The sequence below is a fragment of the Pogona vitticeps genome, chromosome 2 (genome assembly GCF_051106095.1).
Source record: "Pogona vitticeps strain Pit_001003342236 chromosome 2, PviZW2.1, whole genome shotgun sequence".
Classification (NCBI taxonomy): domain Eukaryota; kingdom Metazoa; phylum Chordata; class Lepidosauria; order Squamata; family Agamidae; genus Pogona; species Pogona vitticeps.
Window position 1 is genome coordinate 9,804,076 of NC_135784.1, and position 19,849 is coordinate 9,823,924.

A 19,849-nucleotide genomic window follows, 5' to 3' on the forward strand; every position below is an offset into this window, starting at 1 on the left:
AGAGAACAACGAAGTGAGGATAGTGCAGTAACTAGGAGTGGGAGCATGACGGGATTGTTGGTCCACTGGAAGGCAAAGCAAACAAGCAGCCCTTCTTGGGGGACCCCATACGCAGGTGCTTTTAGGCAAATGTCCGAAGCGTCTGAGCAAAGAAGGGACAGCTGGAATATTTGGTGGCTAAGGAAAACACTGATATAGTGGCCATAACGGAAACCTGGTGGGATACAGAGAACAAATGGGATGCCGCAATCCCAGACTACAAACTCTGGAGGAGGGATAGGGAGGGGCATGTTGGAGGTGGGGTGGCCATCTAGGTCAAAGAAGGGGTAGAATCAAGCAGAATGGAGATGAATGGTGGGTCTGACGCCATCATAGAATCACTGTGGGTTAAACTGGCAGGCCCATGGAGCAATGTGATACTGTGTGGGGGGGTGCTATCAACCTCCAGATCGGGGACCTTGAAATGTGGAGAGAAATCAGGAAGGTGTCCAGAAGGGATAGGATTGTAATCATGGGGAACTTCAATTATCCTCACATTGACTGAGTCATTGCATGCTTCTTGACATGCTAAATGACTGTTCCTTGGAGCAAATTTTCATGGAGCCCACCAGAGGACAGGTGACTCTGAATCTAATATCGTGTGGTACTCAGGACCTGGTTAGGGATGGGAATGTCACTGAGTCGCTAAGGAATAGTGACCATGCAGATGAAAGAGGGATGGACAAATTTAAACAGGAGGAAATAAAAAAGACTGTTGAGGATTTCTAGCAGAATTTATACAATAAAAAGGAAGTAGATAAAGAAGCTCAGAAAGAATATGTATGGAAACATAAAAATGAAACTGACTAAAGAACAAATTCAGTCCCTAAACGAGCCTTTAACGTATGCAGAAATTATAGAAGCCCTCAAAAAACAAAAAAATGGGAAAGCACCAGGCCCAGATGGTCTGCCAGCAGAATATTATAAAGAATTGGAAGATGTATTACTTAACCCATATAAGAAACTTTTGGAATGTGTTGAAAAAGAGGGGAAATTGCCATCAACATGGACAAAAGTGATAATTTCCCTTATTCACAAGGAAAACACGGAGGGTAAAGAAAGCCAAAACTACAGACCGATTTCTTTGCTGAATGTGGATTATAAAATACATGCGACCATGTTGGCAACTAGACTGAAAATAATTTTAATGCAGTTAATACAGTGGTGCCTCGCTAGACGATTGCTTCATTTAACGACGAATTCACTAAACGATTAGTTTTCCGGAACGATCTTGTAAACGATTAGTTTTCCAGAACGATCTTGTGCTCCGTTTAACAATGTTTCCTATGAGCGATTTCTGCTCTATGATGGCGGGGACCTTGCCTCGCAAGACGGGTAGTTTTTGGGTCCCTGTGTTTTGCTTTACGATGTTTTTCACAGCTTGAGTTCGCTTCGCTAAACTGGTGTTTGAATGGTCGCTGTTTTGGTAGACAGCTGTGTTCGCTTGGGAAACACGTTTTACTTAATGATGTTTCTTATGGCGCTTTTCGCTTTACGATAGTAATCCGTTCCCATTGGAATTGATTATCAGGGTTTCAATGTATTTCAATGGAAAACTGTTTCGCTTAAGGACGAAATCGCTTGACAGCGATTTTTGGGGAATGCATTAACCTCATCTTGCAAGGCACCACTGTACATCAAGATCAGTCTGGGTTCATCCCAAGAAGGCAGATGAAAAACAATATAAGGGTAATCCTGAATTCTCTGGAATACTACGAAGCACACCCAGAGAAACAGATGGCTATGATATTCTTGGATGTGGACAAAGCCTTTGATAATCTTTATTGGAAGTTTATGTTATATCAGCTGGAAGTGTTATAAGTTGGAGAAAGATTATTGAAACTTATCAAAGCAATTTATACTCAACAAAAGGCAAAAGTGAGAATTAATGGAGAGTTGACGAAAGAAATACAAATAGAGAAAGGTACTAGACAGGGGTGTCCACTCTCACCACTACTATTTATCTTGACTCTAGAAATCTTAACTGAACAAATCAGAGATAAAAAGGAATTTAAAAGACTGAAAGTAAGGTCATACTTATAAACTCCAAACTTTTGCGGATGATTTAGTCATTATACTGGAAGATCCACTGGACTCAATAGAAGATTTGATGGAGATGCTGAAAAACTTTGGTGATATGGCAGGAATCAGAATAAACCAAAAGAAAACAAAAATACTTGTTAAAAATATGAGAGAACAAGAATGACAGAAGTTAATAGAAAAGACTAACTGCCAAGAGGAAAAGAGAATTAGATATTTAGGGATTCAAATTACAAAGAAGACGAGCACATTATTCAAAGATAATTACAGTGGTGCCTCGCTTAACGAGCACACCGTACAATGACGAAATCTCTTAGCGATGAGGTATTTGTGATCACAAATGCGATTGCATACCGATGTTCTGAATGGGCGAAAATCGCTTTGCGTTTTGCTTACCGATCTTCGCAAAGCGAGGCCCGACGATCAGCTCTTCGGCGGCTCCAAAATGGCTGTTGGAAGCCCCAAAATGGCTGCGCGCAGTGTTTTCACGCCCTGCCCTCGCTTACCGAGGGTGCGAAAATGGTTGCCGGACCGGGAAACATCGCTGAAGGGTGAGTTTTTGCCCATTAAACATCGTTTAATGCATTCCAATGGGCTTCCCCATTCCGTACAGCGATGTTTTCACATAGCGAGGGTTAATCCGGAATGGATTAACTTCGCTATGCAAGGCACCACTGTATATGAAATTGATTAAAGAGATACAGATCAACTTGGAGAGATGGGCCAAGTTACAGCTATCGTTGATGGAAAGAATTGCAACTATCAAAATGAATGTCCTAACAATCCCTATATTAACGCAGTCCTTTTTCAAGAACTCAATAAGATAATTATGTGATTTGTATGGCAAGGTAAAAAAAAATCAAGAATTAAAATTAAAGCAATGCAAGATGCCAAACAGAGGGTCGGTTTTGGCCTTCCAGATTGGGTTCTGCATTATAGATCCTGTGTATTAGATTGGATAAAAGAATGGATAACTTTGGAAAATGACAGATTACTCAATTTGGAAGGACATGATTTGCAGTTCGGCTAGCATGCTTTTTTATGGTATAAAAAGGATAAAGAAGAAAAACATTTTAATTCACATATGATAAGAAGAGCTTTATTAGGAACTTAGAAAAAGATTATTCAACAAATTTACCAAAAAACACCAGTACTGGTATCACCTATAGAGGCTGTTACACAACCTAATCTTATAACGAAAGCAAAATTTCTAAGATATCAAGATTTATTTAAAAAGGATTGTGAGTTAAGGTCTAAAGAAGAATTAGAGACACAGAATATTTACATAGACTGGTGGTCCAGAGCTCAGCTGCAATCTAGATACAGAAAAGACAAAATAGAGGGTTTAATATCAAGCAAAGTATATAGTTATATATATATAGTCATCAGAGCCAGAATTCTTTAGGCCAAAAACTGGAAAAGTCCGGTGGTACCGAAACAAGAAGATCTTATGGAGAAGATAAGGGAAACGGCAGAAATGGACATTCTGTCAGAAATGATGAAGGACTGTCCTTTACAAAAGGTAACTGAAAGACGGGACTTATTCTACAAATGGTTAGAGTCACCAGACAATGCTTGAATAAGATAGAGCAAAATTTGAGCTAAAATCTGGAAGGCAGAAAATAGTAGAAAAGCAGAATTTGAATTTTGATATTGCAATATGAATAGAATGGATGCCAGCATATTTTGTTTCTTCTCTCCACTCAACCCATACTCTTTTTTCCACTCACACACCTGCCTCTTACCTTCTGTACCCCATACCCTAACCCAAGCTATTAACACAATAAGAAAAGGGGAATCGTGACCATGCTGCCATCTCTTTTGCCATGCATGTTGGGGGGAGAGTGTCAAGCAAATCTGACACAAAACCCCTTGATTTCCAAAGGGTGGACTTCCCTCAGATGAGGAAGCTAGATGAAAGGGAAGGTAAAAAGGAAAAAAGAAAAGAAAAATCTCTCCAGAGGGTATGGAGTCTGTTGGAAGTTGGAAGGGGACTACAAGGCCATCAAGTCTAACCCCCTCTTCAGTGCAGGAATACGGTCGAAGCATATCTGCCAGGGGATGATCTAAGTTTTTCTTGAATGTCTCCAGTGTTGGGGCACTCCAAAGTAGTTGAAACATAAAACATTGAAGGGAGCCGGAGGCTGTACGCCATACATCTGGGCTCTGCTTGGTAACCTAAATATATAAGGATGTTGGGGTACACTTTCCTCTAGACAGTGTGGGGGAATCCTACAGGGAGGTCATCAAAGGGAGGTGGTCACACCCCAAATATCAATAGGTGATCAATTTGAGTCTCGACAGACTATGGTAACATGTTCTGAACGGAGGACTTGGAACAGTGTCTAGTGTAGCTGAGAAGGCCAATTTGAGAGTGACAGTCCTTTCCACACTTGAAGACAAATACAATATATATATATATATACCCTGTTTCCCCAAAAATAAGACATATATATATATATATACCCTGTTTCCCCAAAAATAAGACCTAACCGGAAAATAAGCCCTAGTATGATTATCAAGGATGCTCGTAATGTAAGCCCTACCCCAAAAATGAACCCCAGTTAAGTGAAACCCTGCCCTCCACCCTTGTGCAGCAACCAGGAGATGACATGGCTGTATTTGAATGAATGTAGATCTTTGTACAGAGAGAAGACTCCCTGGAAAAGATGCTGATGTTAGGAAAGTTTGAGGGCAAGAGGAGAAGGGGACGACAGACGATGAGATGGTTGGACAGCGTCATCGAAGCTATCAAGATGAATTTGACCCAACTCCGGGAGGCAGTGGAAGACAGGAGGGCCTGGCGTGCTCTGGTCCATGGGGTCACAAAGAGTTGGACACGACTAAACGACTAAACAACAACAACAAAATATCTTTGTACAGGAAAAAATGAAAGATCCCCTGAAAATGAGCCCTAATGCATTTTTGGAGCAAAAATTAATGTAAGACCCTATATGTTGTTGCACATATTTATAGTTATATGGTTGATCTGGACTCAAAATGGGATAGCTTATCAGAGGCGGTCTCTGAGAATTCGAGAAGGTATGTTAAAGAAAGCTGGAAAATGTTTTATGATTGGGCCCAGAAACAAATATGAGTAGAGAATATAACATTTGTTATGGATTTTATTATTGTAATACAGTTACGGAGTCAAAATTATACTAGATATTGTATTACTGTAAACACTTCCCTGTATGTATGTTTTGTATGGTGTCATTTTCCTTTCCCCTCCCCCCCGTATTTGTATTCCTTTGATTGTTATCTATTTGTCTGTTACATAATAAAAAAATATATCATGCTGGGAAAAAAAAGTATCTGACCTAAAAAATTCCCATCCGTCCTGAAATCCCTTCTCCTTTAGTGCTTCCGTCCATGGAATTTCAGCCATTTATTTCCTAAATTTACAAAAAATTGACTTTCTTGAAGTCTGGAATGCTTATGGTAGAATAAGACGGGACTTATTCTACAAATGGTTACATGTGGTTAGACAAAAGGGATGTGGTGGCGCGGCGGGCTAAACTGCAGAAGCCTTTGTGTGCTGCCGGGTCAGAAGACCAGCAGTGGTAAGATCGCAAGATCGAATCCACACGACGGAGTGAGCTCCCGTCGCTTTGTCCCAGCTTCTCGCCAACGTAGCAGTTTGAAAGCATGTAAATGTGAGTAGATAAATAGGTACCATCTCGCTGGGAAGGTAAACAGCATTCCGTGTATAGCTGCGCTGGCCACGTGACAACGGAAACTGTCTTCGGACAAACGCTGGCTCTACGGCTTGGAAACGGGGATGAGCACCACGCCCTAGAGTCGAACACGACTGACTAAAATGTCAAGGGGAACCTTTACCTTTATCTAGAATGCTTACACTTGGCTTTCCCTTCCCACTGTAAAACAAATTTCGAGAGAGGGTGGTCACTCCCACCTACGGCTCCCACCACTTCAACCTCATTAACAAGATCCTCCCTGTTGGTTGAGATGAGATCTAAAATAGCTGTTCCCCTTGTTGCCTCTTCCACTTTCTGGACCATGAGATTGTCTGCAAGACCAGAAAGGAATTTGTTGAAACTTGTGTTCTTGGCAGAGTCTAACAACCATCATATATCAGGATAGATGAAATCTCCCATTACTACTGCATCTTTCCCTTTTGAATGTGTGGCCATCTGCTCCAGGAAGGCTTGGGACTATCTCTGCATGGACCAATCTGGGGAGTGACAGGGGGTCCAGGCAGGGACACAGCTGCGCAATTCGTCTAAGAGGGAAGTGAGTGGATCAGACCACGGGCACCATCTGGCTCTCCATTGACCGCGTTGGGTCCAGAGGAACGCCCAGCGAGTGTTGGGAACCATGCAAATCACAGGCATCAGGGGCACCCAGTTGGAGGACCCCCGTCTTGTTTGGGATCAAGCCTCAGTCTATTGTCCCTTTTATCCTCTCACAGAAGGAGAAGGTGGGAACAGAACTGGCATTACCTGTTAATCAGTTATCAGAGTCCGAAGTACATGTTGATGGTGAAAAGCAAATTTCCCCAGTCTGGCTTGTCTGTTCAGGGGGAACAAGAAGGCAGGCTTGAAGGAGAAACTCCACAAATCCCAAATCAGGATGACCAAGGCTTGCCTCTTATCAACAGGACCTGCCCTTGGTGAGCATGTGCTCGGAGTGAGCAAGACCGAGATTTCTTTAAAAAATAAGATGAAAGAAAACCAGACCCCCAAACACCACCACTTTGCACATCTTCAAAGAAGAAGTGTGGTGTCGTGGATGGAGTACCAGACTGGAAACCAGGAGACCTGGATTCAAATCCCTGCTGGGCCAGAGAAACTGAGAGGAGAGAGAGTGTGTAGCAAGGCTACTTGAGCCACCTCTTGAAATCCCACTTACCTTGCAAATGTTGGAGGGATCTGGGATTTGGTTCTTTCTTTTTGGTCACAAAAAAAGCAAAGAGAATTCCACTCAGTCTCGCCCCTTCCTAGGAGAAAAGAAAAATAGAAAAGATCAGCCTGGAGGTTTTATAGATAAAGCAACCCAAAAACATTTCCTTCCAGGATGTGCTTCTGTCATGTTCTTATTGAACAGGGCTACATACCCTCTCTCTTCTTCAGGCAGCAGAACAAGAGAAACAGAAAGGCAGCCAACAATGAAACCAACCTCGCAGGCAGGCGGGCAGGCCGGCCGGCCTCGGAGATAAAACCTCTGCCATCCCAGTGAGGAGGGGGCAACAGCAGGGAACCAGAGGGCAACAGGCCATGCTTCCTGCTGACAAACAGTGATGAAAGCAGCAGCATACAAGAGTGTATTTCACCCACAATTTATTTAAAATATTTTTACTCCATCTTTCTCCTTTAAAAGCACCCAAGGCGACTTATGTAAATCATTAAAACACAATATTTAGAAGTTAAAAACAGGAAGTCTAGATATCTTAAAAAGAATCAACCCATACCTACTCTAAAATGGTAAACAAAATCAACATCTCGAAAACACAAAACACAGTGTGATGTACTGCACCGAGGTTTGCACGAGGCCCTCTGTTGTCGTGAGACCATTTGTTATTTCTGTCACTTCAGGGATTCTAACACAGGGGGGGTCTCCAAAGGGGCTCCTCGGCCTCCGCGCCCTCCGTGCCAAGGGCCCTGTGTCGTGGGGTTGCCAGCCCAAGTTCCGGTCTCAGGACTTTTCTTGCCTGCTGTCTTCCAACCCCCAACCTTGTTTAGGCTTTGCTCTCCCCATTGAGCTCACTACCAAACTCACAGGGGTTTGGAAGGGGGGCAACCGAGGGTGGGGGGTCTTGGTGTTGGTTCCCCCTGCTGTAAAACAAAGCGTTTCACGATCAATTCAGAGCCATTGACTCCGCAAAAGACCCGCCAGGAGAGGGAGTGTCCCAGAAGGAGAGGCTGTGTTGCTTTCCGGTCCTTCTTTCCTCCAGCCCTCCATGTGGAAGGACAGGAACTCCTTCGGCCTCTTTCCAAAGCCCCTTTGCTCCACCCCATGGAGGGCCACGAATTGGAGGCAGGAGGGAGAACCCGTAGGAAGAGGGGCAGGTCTTTTGCACAGCCGATGGCCCTGAATTGTGCCTTCAGGACCCAAAGACCAGAAAAATTTTGGGTGAGGAACAAATTTCAAGAACGTTCCAGGGGAGATTTCCAGTTCAGCCTCCGCTAGGAAACATCCCACCGAGGAAAGTCCACCACCTTCTCTCTCCTGCTTGCCTTTCAGAAAAAAACAGTCTGTGTTCGCAAGTAACAACACAACAAGGAAGCTGCCAAGTCGGGGTGTGTGCCTGTGTGTGTGTGTCTTCCCTCCTCCTCCTCCTCCTGCAGTTGATCCTCAGTCCTCCTCTTTGCCGGATCATCCAGGAAAAGAGAGAAGACCTTGTGTGCAAAATGGCAACCGGTCCAGGAGATGTTCCCCCTCGGAGGGAAAGTTCAGGAAGGACCCCCCACCCTCACAAACCCCACTTCTCCTGCCCGCCCAAGTCTTCCACCACCCGCCTGCCCCCCATCGCAGCCCCCTTTGCCTCTCCAGCCCCACCTGCGACTTTGTCCTTTTAAGGGAGGGGGGGGTGTCCTACGTCTTTATAGAAGGAACAGGTGCTGGCAGGATTCAGGGGAAGGCAGGGTCTCCTTAAAACCTCCCCCCCCCGACACACACACACACACAAACACACACACACACACACACACACACGCACGCGCACGCACGCACTTGCAGGGGGGTTTGGTCTCCTTTGAGGAAGGACAAACCACAACAGGGCACCACCGGCAATGCTCCGAGAAGCATCCCCCTTGCAAATCTCACCCCCACCCACCCCGACCTGCCCCCCCTTCCAGCGCCCACCTCCGTCCAGGTCCCGATCCGGGAGGCGCCCCAAAAGCCCCGCTTCTCTCCTCCAGGCGCCTTTCTTGGGCAGAAGGGGAAGAGGCAGGCGCAGCAGGATCCCCGCTTCTTCCGGCTCCCGTTCAAAGGGCGTCCAGGGGAGGGGCTCTTCCTTCACCTTCGTAGCTCTATGTTCCTCCCCTCCCCCCCTCCTGCACGAACGGGGGGGGGGAAGGAGGGAATGGCAGGAACAACGGGGGGGGGGGGGTGGCGTTAAAAGGCTCCAAAGAGGAGGAAAATGGCGGGAGTGAGGAGCTTCCTCCGGGCTGCCCAAGTTCTTCCACTTCTGGTGGAAGGAAAGATTCAGACGAGACACGAGAGTTCCCGTCACCAGAGTCTGTTCACAAATATGCAAGGAGAGAAAAGGAGACAAACGAGCAGGGAGTTCAGGCTCTCAGACCGACCCGGATTGTGTTTCTCTCCTTCCAAAGGGAGACTCACAACAGCCGAGAAAAAATGATGTCACATCAGCTTCTTCTTCTTCTTCTTCTTCTTCTTCTTCTTCTTCTTCTTCTTCTTCTTCTTCTTCTTCTTATTATTATTATTATTATTATTATTATTATCATCATCATCATCATTATCATCATCATTATTATTATTATTATTATTATTATTATTATTATTATTATTATTATTATTATTATTATATAACAGACAAACAATAGACACAACACACATGCTGGGAAGTGTTTACCATATTACAAAATCTAATATATATTCTTGACTCCATAACTGTGTTACAGTACTGAAATCTTTAACCTATGTTATAGTCTCTGCTCATATTTATTTCTGGGCTCAGTAATAATACATTTTTCAGTTTTCTTTAACATAACTTCTCAAATTCTTAGAAAATATCTCTAACTCCTTCTCCCATTATAAGCCCAGATGAACCTTATAATTATAAATATTTATAACCATATTTTTTCTATGTAATTTCTTATATAATACATTTTTTATCTATTTCCAAAATCATTTTACTGTCAGTCATTCACCACCTATACAAAAGAGCGTCCAAAGTTGGTGACAATATTTTAACCTGAATTTCTAATTTCTAACACACTTTTCTAACACACCAGTTTTGAAGTGCCATCTATAGAAGATCTTTAAAATATTTTGTCACAAATTTACTGATTTAATTCCTCTGTAATTATTATTCCACATTCAAATCCAATAATATATATCTAAATTATAGCCAAGACTTTGTACCCTCTCTCATCACTGCTTTCACTCTTCTCTGAATTCTCTTCTAATAAACAAATATACATTTTTGAATAATCTTCTCATAAAAGCCCATCAATTTATCTTTCATCAATCTTTATTCTTAAATCTTTTTTTTCTGCTGTTCCCGCTGCTCTGGTAAAATGGTCTTCAATCTGAATAATCCATTCCACGCCCTCTTTAAATCCTGAAGTTACCACCTTAATTTCTAACGTCTTTTGATAGAAAGATATTGACTCGACTTGAAACTTACCTTTGTGTTACGAACCGAAAAAGCCATGCGGGAGGTGGGGAAAGCGCAAAATTTCAACTTTCAGTTAACCGTTGGCCAGTGAAGAGGGTGCGTGACTGCTTCCTCGCTCTTCCCAGCGTTTTGAGAGTGGATTTGGAGGCAGTCTTCAGACTGCCTGATATTGCCTGGTACAGTGCTGCACGGACTGTATTTTTATTTTTTGGCTTTTTTCAAATGTTGGATTTTTTCGATTTTTAAAAGGTGTTCCCTACGTCCTTTCCCCAAAAGGTTCCTGTATTTGCTTGTCTTGATGGAAAAGGTACTTTTCAAGGTGATCTGTCGCCTGAAAGATGCTTGGTTTTTCCCAGAAGGTGCTTGTCTTGGCTGAAAAGATGCTTTTCAAGGTGTTCTGTTGAAAAGGTGTCTGCGCCCTCCTTCCCTCCCTCTTTTCTTTTTTCTTTTAACCTAAGTCATCTTAGGTTAAAAGGAAAAAACGAAAAAACTGCCCCTAGTGGTAGGAACAGATTAACCGGCTTTGCATTAGTTCCTATGGGAATTAATGATTCGAATTACAAACCACCCCTGGACCTAAGAACCAAAAACAGTCTGAAAGGCTTAATTCGTTTGCAGTGCATTCCTGTGGGAAATACTGATTCGACTTAGGAACTTTTCGACTTACAAGCTTCCTTCTGGAATGGATTAAGTTTGTAAATCGAGTGTTGGCTGTAAATCTAAATTTGGCTGGGGCAGTTTTAATTTATAATCTACCATTGAAAGATGATAGCAAAGCGGCTTGGGGACGTTCCCCTTTTTCTATATCAACACCCAAAAAGTGCCTCTGTTAAACACTCCCTTTAAGAACTCTAATTGTCTTAAACCTCCTGTATTATGGGTCTCCATATGCCATTGAGGGAGGACAGGGGGATGAGAAAGAGATTTCCGTCCATGTATTTTAACTTTCTTTTCTCTTTAGAATGTGATGCAGTTATAAATCCATTTTTCAGAGATACAATAACAAAACCTTTTAGAAAATAAAGTTCTCCCTTCGATTTCAAAGAGAGATTGAGTAAGAACTACATAATTTGTCTCTGAATTGCCCCAATTTAGCTGGCTTTTATTCTTGGTTTATTTGTTTTGCTACTTTGTTAATTTCTTCTCTGCTTTTAAGTCAGCAGGTTCAGTTTGAGCTGTACTTGCTGATGAGGAATAAAAGGCCAGTTACTCACAGTTCATGTAGTCATGCAAGAATTTTCTTCACATTTCCCACCTTGGCAAGGTTAGGCAGCTAATTCACCAGAAATGGCATCTCCCGGGCCAGATGCTCTGAGAAAGGAAACTCTCACAGATTGTTGTCCGAATTCTGGGTTTTTCCAGCTCTCCTTCATTACAAGCCCTACTCTCCTGTAGAACCTGCCTCCCCCTTCCACTGCTGGGCGTCTGCTGATCCAAAGTTTACACAGCGGTTCCCAGAGCCCTGGGATTCCCTCTGCTCTTGCTGCTGTCACTCTGCCTCCCCAGAACTGAGATACTAAAGGCCTCCACCTCTCTTTTTTTGTAAATAAATTCTAACTGAATTACAATGTCAAAATCTTGACCGTCTTTTCCTTCATGATGCTCGTCAGCCCAGCACAGACCTCTAGGTTTTGGCTCATGGAACTTCAGGCAATTGAGTCCTGGCCACTGGACTTCTTATCCACGGAATCAGGAGGACATCCAGTGGCCAGGAGTCACCTGTCTGAGAACCTCACATGGAGGATGCAGCCATGAAGAAGGGACAATAGGCTTCTGCGGAAGGAAGAAAAGAAGCTTCTTTTTCATGCCTATAGAAAGAGTTGGTATCCTTAGCCCAGGGTGTCGGGTTGGCTAGGCACCTCCACAACTGTGGAGGTATTTGCTGCAGCCTGTTTTATGAAACCAGGAAACTCGGGCCAAGGAAACATGCTCTGATGTCTTTTATCTGAAAAGGTCTGTTACCCAAGGGGTTGGGGTGACCATCCAGGATAAAAATTTGGGGAAGCCTCAAATGGTGGTGGAGAAGTCACCTCTTTCATGGAAGTCCCTCCACTCCACGTGGAGTCTAAAGGTCTCCCTATCATGGATGCTGGAGCAGCAGCTTCTTCCTGCCAATGGGAAGGGGGTTGGACTAGATGACCTTTGGATTCCCTGTCAGTTCTCCAGTTGGTGGTTCCCAACCTTGGGTAACCCAGGAGTTCCCGGATGGCACTTCCCAGAAAACCAGGCCAGCAGAAGTGGTCCAGAAGGCTTGTGGGAATTGTGGGAACACCTGGGCTACCCAAGGTGGGGCGGCACCCACTGCTAATGAGGAAGAGCCTGTCTCTTCAAACCTTCAAGACCTCCTTGAGTGTCCCCTTTGATTCAACCTAAGATAGGGCTGACTGTGTTTGTGAATGTCAGTTCCTTTTGGGATTCCTTGGACCGTCATCATTGGATATCAGAGGCATGAAAGATAAAACACTGGGGTCAGTGAACTAAAATCGTTGGGAATGGGTGAATTCAATTCAGATGATTATCATATCCACTATTGTGGGCAAGAATCCCATCAAAGAAATGGAGTAGCCTTCATAGTCAACAAAACAGTGGGAAAAGCTGTGTTGAGATACAAACTCAAAAATGATAGAATGATTTCAATATGAAACCAAGGCAAACCTTTTAGTTTCCAAGTTTATGCACTAACCACTATTGAGTGGTTAGTGAAATTGACCAATTCTCTAAAGACTTTTCCAATTGACCAATTCTATGCTCACTGGAAGGACATATCCTTAAACTGAGGCTCTAATACCTTGGCCATCTCATGAGAATAAAAAACTCCCTGGAAAAGACCCTGATGTTGGGAAAGTGTGAGGGCAAGAGGAGAAGGGGACAACAGAGGATGAGATGGTTGGATAGCATCATCGAAGCTACCAACATGAATTTGACCCACCTCCGGGAGGCAGTGAAGGACAGGAGGTCCTGGCGTTCTCAGGACTAAACAATAACAACATGAAGACTTACAACACCTTCTAGAAGTAACACCAAAGAAAGATGTGTCTGGTTAGCAATGCGAAAATATGCAGAGTTAATTGATTGAAGACACAGACACGTTCTTCTTCTATAGCAAGACACATGTATTATACAAAATATACAAATATACAAACTGGCAGCACTTCGGCATAGCAGGCAATCATCAGACAAACTGGCATAGAGGATAGCAGCAAGTGATAGAAGGAGAAGAATACATTATGTACACACTGTTCTCTTATATACATTTACAGAACCTCTGTCCAATCACAGGACACATTACATCCTTTTCTTCACCTGGGTGTCACCTCTTCTTCAGACATTGCATCATCCTTCTCTGTCACAGTGACTCAGCAGTCACACATCTGTTCATTATGGAAGTTCATTAATATCACATCTAATCCAGTTTCAGGCCTACAAAAATTGCAATATCCTGACAAGATGTTCTTCTCAATCTAGGGGACTGGAATGCTAAAGAAGGGAGTCAAGAGATAAAAGGAACAACAGGTAAGTTTGGCCTTGTAGTTCAAAGCGAAGAAGGGCAAAGTCTAATAGAGTTTTGTCAAGAGAACAAGCGGGTAATCACTGTCATGAATTTGATTATGAAAATAGAATAGTGTTGTATTTCATAGGATTTAGTTCAGAGCTGCAACGAAAAAGCTAGAAATCTGCTTGTGTCCAGGTGCTAATTAGAGAGTAAATGTACAAGGTCAGTTCTTCTCCAGCTAAAGAAAAAAAAGAAGAGCAAGCTGACCCTTATCTTATCTCAACTCTGATGGACAAGGACATAACTTCTTAATTTAAGAAAGATGGGAAAAGAGAGAAGGAAGGAGAAGGACGGAGAAGAGAGATGGGGGAAGAGTTTGCTTCCACGACAGCCAGAGACGACACATGGAGAGAGATGCGTCTGGCAGAACTTTAATCAGAAGACTGCGTAAGAATGCTTATTTAAGATATAGCTAGACTGTTTATTGTTTTCACTTTATAGAGGAAATGACTGGTGGCTAAGGCTGGGGGTTATTTTGGAAATACTGAATGACGTTAAAATAAGTTTGTTGATATAGTATCTTTTGTAATAAAATATAAAAAGACAAATTGTCTGTAAGCTGACTCCTTGATTAGACCAAGCTACTGTAGTAAATTGGATATTTTAGAACTAAGATTGTTTTGATCTGGCCACATTACGCTACCAAATGAGGGTCCTGAAGTAATAAAAGAGGAAGAGCAGACCTTCCAGATTGTTTATTTAAAATCGAGACAGACTTGGGTGAAGGAGTGTGAAGTCGCCTAGAGCAAAATTACAGGACCCGATTTTGCTGGCAATAGGGACTAATCATTCTGAATCCCTCTCTGTCTCGTGTAAAGTCAGTTCTTAGGAACACTTTTACCACATGGTGGCAGCGGTGGGATCAGAGTCTCACGTGCCGTGTTTACAGTATAGCGCTGGTAATTGTTTTATGAAGGCAGATGTGTGAGTAAGCAGATACACACTGCTAAATAAAGGACAAGAGAAACTTCTCTGGCGTGAGCTTCAGAGCAAAGCAGGGAAGGTTGTAAATTATTGTGACTGGAGAAGACTCCTATGCAGAAAGCTCAGGCTAAAGTAATGCAAGGAGAGATTCTGCCAGTGGCTTAAGAGTTCTAAGGAACAAGCATTGTGTTGTTTAAAAAGTGCCAGCTCGTTTCACTCAGGTGACAGAGTGGCAAAATTGTTTTGAGTGTAGCAGGAGTCTATAAGAAGCAGCCAGGATAATAAAAGTAATTTAAAAGTAATTAAATAAAATTAAAAAAGGGAAAATTTCCTACCCCAAGCCAGAGCCAAAAGGATTTCCTGGAGGGAAAGTAGGATCAGTCAAAGCTGACAGTTTAATTGTTTTATTGCTCCTCCCGTGCTTCGGCCAAGGCTGCAGGGAGGGAGAGGGAAAAAAAGGAAAAATGGCTTTTAGCAGTCGGTTTTCACTGCCTGAAGTATCAGTGGATAAGGAGATTTTTGAAGCAGTGGAACACTGGGAAGTAGATAACCCAGAGGATGAAGAAGATGCCCAAAGATTAATGGAATCAAATCCAGATGTAGTTAAACCTAAAGTGAAGCCAAGAAGGACACAGCAGTACACTGGGGCGGAACAAGTTCCAACTCAGCAGGACCTGCTAACAGGAGAAATAACCATGCAGAGGGGAACAGCTGGAGCAGAGGCCAGCAGCAGTCCAGTAGATGCAAAGGATATAAGTCTCAAGTTGCAAGAACAGCTTACCCTGATGATGGCAGACTTCCTGGGTTGCCAGAAACAATGGGTGAATGCACACACAGCTAATGAACTTCAAACAAGAAGATACCACGAAATGAAACTACAGATTTTAGAGAAGGAAATTGCTGAGAAACAACAAGCCAGAGACTCAATATCTAACATTGACAGGAGAAACCTACCATATTACCAAGAGGGCGATGACATTTTTTCATTTTTATCACTTTTTGAATTTTCGTGTGCTGATCTGAACGTGCCAACACAATTATATTTAAAACTTCTACGATCACAAGTTTCCGGGGAGTTAGCCACCATTTTAGCAAGAAGTTCCAGCCAAAATTTAACTTGGGAACAGTTTAAAATTTTGGTTTACCAAAGAGAAGGTTTTACACCAGAACTGCTAAGGCAACAATTTAGAAAATTGAGGAAGACCCCTCAAATGAGTTATTCTGCCCTTGCTGATCAAATAGAGGTGTTAGGCGACCGTTGGTTAGAGGCTGCCAAAGTCAATACATTCAAGGACTTAAGAATGCTACTGTATATAGAACATTTTCTAAATTTAGTACCACCAGAGTTGAAGAGTAGCTTATTGGAGAAAAATTGCACAGACCTCCAAACGTTGGCGCTCAAAACCGATGAATTAATTTCCTTCAAGAAGAATGAACCTATTACCAGAGGAAGGCCTATTCCAGAAGTGCTTAGAAGGCAGAGTCAATACGAATCCAAGAAGACAGTGGTTCCTGAACCAAGACAGTCTTTGGCTGGAGAGCGAAGAAGCATGGGCCCTAGCCAGACTAGGTCACCCTTGACTTGCTTTCAATGCGGAGGAGCCCATTTAAAAAGGGATTGTCCACGACTGGCGGGATCAACTAATCAAGAGGAGAAGCCAGTTGGCAAAACCCCGTTACCTGCCCCACGGAGATTTCAGCAGACACCCTTACCAGCACCAAGGAGATTCGAGAAGGCGCCCATACCGGCTCAACGGAAATACAAATCAACAACCCCGAAGGTCAACTATCTCAGTGCAACATCGCTAGAAATACCAGAACAACCAACAGAACCACATGAAGTTAATCAACTAAGGAATGTGCCACCCCAGCGACAAGGAGGAGTCAAGCCAAATTTTTCTGAAACCAGTGAAATGCAAGCAACGGAGCCAAGGATTGTGCCAAGGATAATGGGTTTACAAGTAGCTCAAGTCTCTACAACAGTAAACCAGCAGACATCCTCAGGGGAGAAATTTTCAGTTATAGAGCCCAGTAGCATCCTACCGGAAGAACAGTTATATTGGTCACTGAAAAGTTTCTCAGAACCGGTAACCCTACATTTTTCTACGGGAGATTTGACCATAAATGCCTCTAGGGATACCGCTGCCGATATCTCATCAATTAACAAACAGTTTGTGGATCCAGAACTAATCTTGAATAACCTGAGATGTCCAGTGAAAACATATGGATCAGGAGAAGTAATCGAGCGATTCGTACCACTCGTGTATGTGCAAATTAGCTACAAAAATTGGAAAGGCGCAAAATATCTATTAGTGCATGAAGGTAAACCTGATTTTTTATTGGGAAACGATCTAGCATTTCTTAACCACCAACACACTTTAAAATCAGCTTCCATACAAGCAGTGACACATGCGCGAAGCAAAGCAATAGAGCAAGTCCCAACTGAAGATAACTCTGAGGAGCAACCAGATGGACATGTAACGCAACATCAACCCCTTGCAGATGAAACGGATAGTACAACTGAGATAAAAACTGAACCAGAGGATTTACTAGTACCAATGGGATCAGAGGAATTCAAACGAAAACAGATGGAAGACCCTACATTGGATTCTTTGAGGTCTCAAGCAGACAGTTACGCAGTACAACCGGTACAACAAAAAGTAACCTTTTTGTGGGGACAAAATGGACTATTGTACCGAGAATATTTTCCCAAATCAAATGAACAGGCGGAACCAGTACAACAACTAGTCATTCCAAGAGAGTACAGAGAAAGAATTCTGCAACTTGCCCATGATAGTCCAAGTAGCGGACATCTTGGAATCCAAAAAACTTTAAGCAGGATTTCACAACATTTTTATTGGCCCGGAATTTATAAAACCGTTAAGGACTACGTTAGTACCTGTGATTACTGTCAAAGAACAGGGAAACGGACTGATTGTACAAAACAAAAATACTATCATGACAAGAAGGCCCGTCACCGAGAGTTTGCAGTGGGTGATATGGTATTGGTACTAAACCCGCTCAAACCTTCAAAATTGGAAGTAGTCTGGAAAGGTCCAGGGGTAATCATACAAAAAGTGGGAAATGTGAATTATCTTGTGAAAATGTTAAATTCATCCAAGAAACCAGTTATGTATCGCGTAAATAGTTTAAAAATGTATAGAAACAGATGTGCAAACAATTCTGATTGTAACAATGTGGGGAGAAAAATCGAACGTAATGTAACAGATCAATGAAAAATGGTATGCTGTAATATGGTTACCTTGAATTTATGGTTAAAATTAACTAACGTGCTTATTTTTCTGTATACTCATAGAGATATTTAGCTATAAGAACAAATGGTTACTATTAATCAACTTGTTTACTTGTCTGTATATTGATAGAGATAGGCATTACTGTTATGAGTTTAATAATTTGTTAAGATAATTGTAAGTTCACATGTAGTCTTGTTAACTTTTCATAATCAAATGTTAAGTAAGTATAAAAATAAGAACTCTAATAGTTCTGTATTTTGTATCTTTAAGGGGGGGTTGTCATGAATTTGATTATGAAAATAGAATAGTGTTGTATTTCATAGGATTTAGTTCAGAGCTGCAACGAAAAAGCTAGAAATCTGCTTGTGTCCAGGTGCTAATTAGAGAGTAAATGTACAAGGTCAGTTCTTCTCCAGCTAAAGAAAAAAAAGAGTTAAGAAGAGCAAGCTGACCCTTATCTTATCTCAACTCCGATGGACAAGGACATTGTGACAAACCCAGACCTACTGGGATCTGCCACACAGTTACACTAAGCTGCCACCAACCATTCCCTATAAGAAGTCACACAGACCAGGGATGGATTTTTAAACAATAAAAAGAATAAGGTTTATTTAAATACACACAGGGAAAAATAAACAATCAGGTAAATAAGATAAAGTAACGTGGCTTATTCTCACTCATACATACACACAGTTTGGTTCACACAGAACCCTTAACCTGAAGCACAGACCCTGAACCTATCAGTTCTGGCTAACCAACAGACACCTGAACCTATCAGGTTGGTACTCTGACACACAGTAGTACCCTGTCTGACACACAGACTCCCACAACAGCTTCTTCTTCCCAGCTGCTGCTTCGTCACATCCCAGTGTCTCTCAGTGTCTCTCAGTGTCTCCCCACACAGGCTTCACATATATATACAGTACAGCCCCTCCTCCTGATGTCCCGCCTTCCACTCCCCATAGGATGGAACTTTCCCTCCAAACCCATGACAGACAGGTAACATCAGTGCTGTATGTAACACCTCCCCTCTTTATAAGTTGTTTTGTAGGGGGAAAGCTAAGGTGCTTTTCACCAAAAAACAACCTTGATAAAACACACAACAACAGTTATACATACCATATCATACTTACTTATACTTACATTCTAAGTTAACCATAGCAATTAGGCATTTAAACATTTACCATATACATTACATCAATTTACCTTTATTCATACAAACCAAATTCAAAAAACCACAGGTACATTTAACTTTTTGTCCTCATTATATACACATAGTCCATGTTTCTTTCGCCGTCTTCATTCTTCAGGTCTTCTTGACAAGGCGTCAGCAACACAGTTCACTGACCCTCTGACCACCTTCACTTCAAAGTCATAGTCCTGTAGATTTAAAGCCCACCTCATAAGTTTGCTATTGTGGGTTTTCATTGTCTTTAACCATTGCAATGGTGAATGGTCAGTACACAGAATAAAATGTCTTCCCCAGATGTAAGGCTTGGCCTTCCGGATCGCGTAGACTATGGCCAAACACTCCTTCTCCACTGTTGCCAAATGTCTCTCACCTTTTTGAAGTTTCCTACTCAGGTAGGACACTGGATGCTGGTCACCATTCTCATCCTCCTGGCACAGAACTGCTCCTACGCCGCTGTTAGACGCATCGGTGTAGATGATGAACTCCCGGTCGAAGTCTGGAGCACGCAGGACAGGATAGTT

General features: G+C 42.6%; 2 protein-coding genes across 2 annotated transcripts in view; one reads left to right on the top strand and one right to left on the bottom strand.

Annotated features, from left to right (window-relative positions):
• The window catches only part of LOC140703771 (uncharacterized), a 54,833-nt gene extending 45,217 nt beyond the window's left edge, over nt 1-9,616 (bottom strand). The window contains exons 1-3 of the mRNA XM_078388001.1: nt 8,905-9,616; nt 6,952-7,039; nt 6,018-6,109 (exon numbers count right to left, since the gene is read on the bottom strand). Coding sequence (XP_078244127.1) covers nt 6,018-6,101 — 84 coding nt within the window. The 5' untranslated portion in view covers nt 6,102-6,109; nt 6,952-7,039; nt 8,905-9,616. The remainder of the gene's footprint in view (nt 1-6,017; nt 6,110-6,951; nt 7,040-8,904) is intronic.
• LOC140703737 (uncharacterized) overlaps nt 1-19,849 on the top strand; it is a 465,058-nt gene that overhangs the window by 297,019 nt on the left and 148,190 nt on the right. The window lies entirely within an intron of this gene.